At 46.7% G+C, this 6,159-nt stretch overlaps 1 protein-coding gene across 1 annotated transcript in view; it reads right to left on the reverse strand.

Annotated features, from left to right (window-relative positions):
- Positions 1 to 2,220: 2,220 nt before the first annotated feature.
- The window catches only part of KIF9 (kinesin family member 9), a 40,762-nt gene continuing 36,823 nt past the window's right edge, over positions 2,221 to 6,159 (reverse strand). The window contains 4 exon segments of the mRNA XM_025048924.1: positions 2,221 to 2,524; positions 5,135 to 5,239; positions 5,630 to 5,745; positions 6,048 to 6,159. The exon segment at positions 6,048 to 6,159 is cut by the window's right edge and continues 16 nt beyond it. Of these exon segments, the coding sequence (XP_024904692.1) occupies positions 2,474 to 2,524; positions 5,135 to 5,239; positions 5,630 to 5,745; positions 6,048 to 6,159 (384 nt within the window). The 3' untranslated portion in view covers positions 2,221 to 2,473.

Consider the following 6,159-nt stretch of genomic DNA (forward strand, 5'->3'; position numbering starts at 1 on the left):
CATTAATTCTCTTTCACTGTTTCTAGTCTGTAATTTTAACTTTTGGAACTACATTTTTTTTTCATTCATAGAAATTCTTCTTTTAAAAAAGTCTGTGATCCATTTGAGTAGTTTATCATATTTTCATTCCTGTTTGTCTTTATTTGAATTATACATTGTATAATCTTTATTCTATAATTTATCTGAAGTTCTTATAAATCTGATCCTCCTTTCATTATGCCTCCATGATTATTTCCACACACGCGTGTGCACATGCACAAATGTGTGTGTCTGTGTATAATCTTTGGAGCTCGTGTTTACTAGGGTTTTGAGGGAATGCTATGTCACTGGGTAAATGGCCCATACAGTAGATTTTTTAATTTGATTCTACGAGGTGTTTCAGCCTTGGGCTAATTTTTATGCTAATTCCTCAGCCTTGTGGTTCCTGTGCCGCAGTGTCAATCTGAATCCCAAACCTGTGCATGGTTGCAAATTCTCATAGGACCTGTTCACCCTCATCCCTGGGGAAAGTTTTTTTTATTATTTCTCTATGCTAGTGGGGGAACTTCTTTAGCTTACCTCTTCATCAAGGAGGAAGCCTTCAGGGTGCCGGCTTTATGCAGTGGGGTCCCATTTCCAGCTTCCTGTGGGGCATGGGCCAAAGTCTTACTTCTTGTACTTATGTGTGCACTAATGCTCAACAGTCACACTCCACTCACACGCCTTCTCTCCCCATCCCTAGCAGCCATAACCAGTTCACAGTGCTTTCAGCTCTCCAGCTCCTGGCAGTTCTCTTTCTTTCCTGCAAATTTAGTTTTGCATTTAAAAGGATGTTATACTTTAACCAGAGTCTGTTTATAGAAGGAGTGTTTTCAGGTTATCTTATCTGACACATAGATGGAATTGGAAGTCCCTTCAGGGGTGATTTTGATGGTTGGATTAGCTCAGCAGAAAACTATATTCTAGAATAACAGGCCCATCTGAGGGGGGACATGATGCCCCCCGTCATGTTGGAAGCATCTGCTCCTGTGAGGAGCTTGCGTGGAGCGCCATTTGGGTTTATTCCTAGGGCTCTGCCTATATTGATGATTACTTACTGCGGTTTGTGGCAGAGCTGACCAAAGAGGTCTATGTGGTGACAAATGAGCTGAAGACAAAGTGCCATTGCCAGCAGGCCCCAGGACTGGCTGTCCAGGAATTCTGAAAAGTGACGTCTAGTATGCTACATGCCATTCCAGCCAAAGAGGGGGAATGAAGAGAAGGGGGGATGGGTAACTCCGCAAATCGCTGCTTCCTGTGTCCCCAACAAGATGACACACCCCCTGTTTGCTATGTCCTGTTTCCTGAGGTACCCCAAAGACCCAGGAACCCCAAACAAGCCCTGGTAAGGGCAGGGGCGGCCAAGAAGGGAAAGAATCAGAACTCTGCCTAAGGCCTCTAATAGCTGGGAGGGTGAGAGCCTGGCCAGACCTGCCTGTTTGGCCACAATCAAGGGAAACATGAGGACTATCCCCAGGGCTATGTGCACACCATTAGTGATGGTCAGTGACAGTCCTCATACGTGTCATCTCAAGGAATGAAGTCGGGAGACTTCAGAGCTGTTCCAGGGAGCCTTAGTGTGGGATGAGTCTCTGAAAACTGTTATAGGACCATTATGTATCGGTCAGTGAAAAAGAAAGGGGCTGGACAGGTGAGAGGGGCAGAGACCACAAGGAGAGCCTTTCTGCTTTCTCTCAACAAGACTGCCACCCATCTGCTCATTGATGGGCTGGGGAACAGAATGGCAGGGGCTCTGACTGGATAGATGCCATCTAGTTCAACCTTCCAGGTGGTGCAGGCTCTGCAACCCCACTTCTGGACAGCCTCCAGCCATGGGGCCTTTGCTGCTGCCTTTATGGTAGGACTACTTTCACTTTAAGCTTCTTCTTATTTTGCAATGAAAATCTGCCCTTCAGCCATTTCCACCTAGACCAGGTCCTCTCCTGGTTGCTGAGGAAGGAGAGCCTCCTGCCCTCACTGACTCAGCAATACAGAGAGGATGCTCCAGCTCCATGAGAACCAGCGCTCCTCAGACCCCGCTCGGCCCCAGGATGTCCATGTGGGCAAGGAGAGACGCTGGCCAGTGGGACAGAGGCTCGCTGGGAGGAGCTACTTTTCCACTTTCCTCCTGCAGACTCAGTTCTGACCCCATCTGTACCTGGGGAAAACATCCTCCCAGACAGGAAATAAAATTAAGTTCTTGGATGGGCACTAAGAGTCCAGACTGCAACATTATTTTATCTTGTTCCTGCATATAAGACAGTAAACTGGAACCAAAAGTGTCCTGTGAAGATAAGCAATAGTGTCCTTTGAAGGCCATTCCTCCTGGCGGGCAGGCCATTGTGCCTTCCCTGGGCTGGGCCCCAGGCTTGGAGCAGACTGGTTGCGAGTCTGGGCAGGTGCTTCAGCAGGGGCTGCTGGGGATCTTGTCTGTCAAGGCACTGGTGATGAGTCCCTATTTTTTGTGTGCCTGTTGGAGGCCCATCATGGTTTTTAAGTAATTGTGCTGGATACAGAAAACGGGAAAAAATGGGAATTGATTAGGAGCGTGGACTTAACAAGATTTCAGAAGCCATGCCGCTTACCCCGTTCCGCCTCCTCTACCCCCGCCCCCCATCATTCTTCTAGCAAACATCACAGTTTTGGGACAAGGATTCCCTCTGACCAGCACCAATTCTGTGAGAAATAATGTTCCCATTCAATCCCTTTCACTGTCTCATCCTAAAGAAAATGTGTAAAACTGTTTCAAAATGGTGTGACGGGCGTGCTTAAAAGAAGACATGCATATTTCAAGGGCCCACTTAAATTCTTGTTTCGGACAAGAATTAGGTTCGAAAAGAAAAACAGAGGGTTCTATCTCTAGAGGGTTGGAGGCGCATGTACTCTGAAGGGCCCTCCCTCCGCAAATCAACCAGATGTTCATTAACCCTACCCTGTTAACGCACCGCTAGGTTCTCAGAAGGCAAGTGGAAAAAGTGGGCGGAAACAAATAGCGGGCGGGGAGCAGGCAAATGCTAAAACCAACTTGGAAGAGATGGAGCCGAGATTCCTTGCCACGCCTGGGGAACTGAAGCTGAAGTTCCCGCATTAAGCTGGGATTCTTTTCTTTCCTCCCAAATTTTTTATTGTAGTAAAATACACATAACACGACATTTACCATATTAACCATTTTTAACCGTACAGTTCAATGGTATTAACTATATTCACAATGTGTGACCATCACCACCATCCGTCTCCATAACTCTTTACATCTTGTAAAACTCTATACCTATTACACGACAACTCTCCACTCCCCTCTCCGCCTGGACCCTGGCAACCACCACTCTACTCTTTGTCTCTATGATTTTGATGACTAAGTATCTCACATAAGTGGAATCATACAATATATGTCTTTTTGTGACTGGCTTATTTCTCTTAGTGGCTGTACCACTTTATATTCCCATCGACAGTGCACAAGGGGTCCAATTATTACCAATCCTCGCCAACATCTGTTGTCTGTTTCTTTGATTGTAGTCATCCTAATGGGTGTGAGGTCGTGACCCACTGTAGTTTGGGTTGGCATTTCCCTAATGACTTGTGATGCTGAGCATCTACTTTTGTGCTTATTTGTATATATTCTTTAGAGAAATGTCTATTCAAGTCCTTTGCCTATTTTTGAAACGGGTTTTGTTTTGGGGTTGTTGAGTTTTAGGAGTTCTCTATATATTCTGGATATTAATACCTTATCAAACTGGAATTCCTGAAGTAGGTTAAAATGGTGCTGGGTTGGTCATGCCCTATAGCTAACTGTAAAAGCAGGAGCAAACCCTTTTGGAGGAAAGTAACTTCAGCTAATGCACTCAGGACTCCCAGAGCTTAAGCTCAATCAAATATGAGCTTATGATTTAAACACAGACACACACAGATAGAAACCACCATGAGACAGTTTCAGCAACATAGGAAACATTTTGACCTTGAAAAATCTGATCCTACGTATTCCATATACAATAATATATATGAAAGGTTTAAATAAATATAGAGTGGTTCAAGTGAAACATCTGCATGAAGGGTTTGTGCATCGGCACGTCTCAAACATAAAAAAAAAGTCCGAAACGGCCAATGTAGAGAGTTCTCCTAGAGACGGAGGGATAGCGGGAGAATATAACATGGACCTGTAGAAATGCATGATTCCCCCATTGAATGATTTAGATTTTAAACATTTACCTGAGACATTGAAAATAATTAAAGAAAATACAAGGTTTGCCTGGAATATCAAGAGAGATTCATGGTGGTTAACTATGCAGATCATTTTGCTTCACCTTTTCTACGATCTTGAAGTAACTCATGCCAGTTACACACACCAAGCTTTAAATAATTTACAATAAGCAGTAATATTTTTGAAACTCTTCCTCTAAAGCTAAAGACCTTTTCGTCCTCTTACTCAAGATAAAGGATGACCTTAATCAATTGATCAAAATTAACCTCACCAATCATGGGACAAAGCAATATCCTATGCTCCTGTTACAGACTGAATGTTTGTGTCCCCCAAAAACGCATCTGTTGAAGTCTTAATCCCCAATGTGATGGTACAGTAGTCCCCTCTTATCCTTGGGGGAAACATTCCAAGACCCCCAGTAGATGTCTGAAACCACAGATTGTACTGAACCCTATACACATACGTACCTTTTCATTCAAAGAGAAACCCTTTATGGCTTCTCTTTGGCACATCCAAATTTCCAGTATCACTACTCTTGCAAGCTTGGGGGCCATTATTAAGTGAAATAAAAGTAACTTGAAAACAAGCACTGAGATACCGCGACAGTCAATGTGATAACCAAGAGAGCGAGTAAATGAGGTTGTGTATACATTGTAGATACACTGGACAAAAGGATGATTCACCTGCACCGGCTGAGCACTCACCAGCACGTCCTGGCCATGGTCTGTGGGACCCTGTTTAGCCTAGTCCAGTCCTAGGACTCTGGAGCTGACAGAAGATACCCACTAGCTCTGGGTGACCTGGATCTCCCTGAGCTGGCATACTCCTCCGCCTCTCTAAAGTGGGGTGTGTGATCCTGGGTGTCCTAGTAATGAGGTCCCTGAGGCCCCACCTTCCTGGATACATGAACCCCCCAGTTACCTTCTGTTCTGTCTTCACTTTGGCATTGTAAAAGGAGATCGAATCAGGGCCCTCGGGCAGCATCGTCTGCTGCAGCTGGCTGAACTTGTCCTGGTCATCTTCTCCCTAGAGGAGGCCCAACTCAGCACAGTCCCTTCAGCCCGGTATTGTCAGAATTCACCCTGACAAGATCTGTGGTGCGCGTCAGGGCAGCTCTTGCTGGGTTTGCAAATCCCCACCCAAGGTAGCTCACAAGGCCGTTGTTGCCAGCATCATCACAGATACCCTGTAACTGCCACGGGGCAGGATGAGCCACACAAAAGGGGAGCTGCAATAATTGGTGTTTTCTGTGTCCCTAGCCTTGAAAATTGGGGAGACCGCCAGCCTGGGCCAGCTGTGGGAGAGGCTCAGAGCAGCCCGTACACTGCCATGTTTGTGGAGAGAACAGAGGACAAGGGGCACTGCCCACTACCCCGTGCTCACTCATCATCCCACCCATGCCCCTGTGCCACTCACCAGAGACACGATCCTACTGATAGGCAACAGGCCAGGCCGGATGCTGCCACCTGGCTTCAGTGCCATCTGCATGTCCTCGGGGATGAAGAAGGACTCGTTGTACCAGATATCGAATTCTGCAAGGAGGCAGGAGACAGCACTGTGAGGTACAAGGAAGTCCCTGAGAAGCAGGCAAAGGCCAGGTGTGCCTGTTTTGTGCCTGTCACAGGTTCACCTTCCGTCACTTCCTGCTCCAGGGTCTCACCTTTCCCATCTCCATCTCCTGCCTGCAGAGTCCTGAAAACACACGTCTGAAGACCATCTGAAGACCCTGCCTCTGCCAGAGAAAAGCTCCAAAGCCGCTTCTGGAACCCAGGGTGGCCCTGCCCTGTGCCTCCCGGGACCTCAGATGACTAGCCAACCTTCCCAAATGGCGCACCTGTGAGCAGGCGGTTGCGACACTGATCCACTAGGTGCTGGCAGTACTGGATCTCAGCCCTGAGGTCACGCAGGTCCTGATACTCAGTGCGGTACTGCTTCTTGAGGTCTCT

This window comes from Pteropus alecto, unplaced genomic scaffold (genome assembly GCF_000325575.1).
Source record: "Pteropus alecto unplaced genomic scaffold, ASM32557v1 scaffold156, whole genome shotgun sequence".
Lineage (NCBI taxonomy): Eukaryota > Metazoa > Chordata > Mammalia > Chiroptera > Pteropodidae > Pteropus > Pteropus alecto.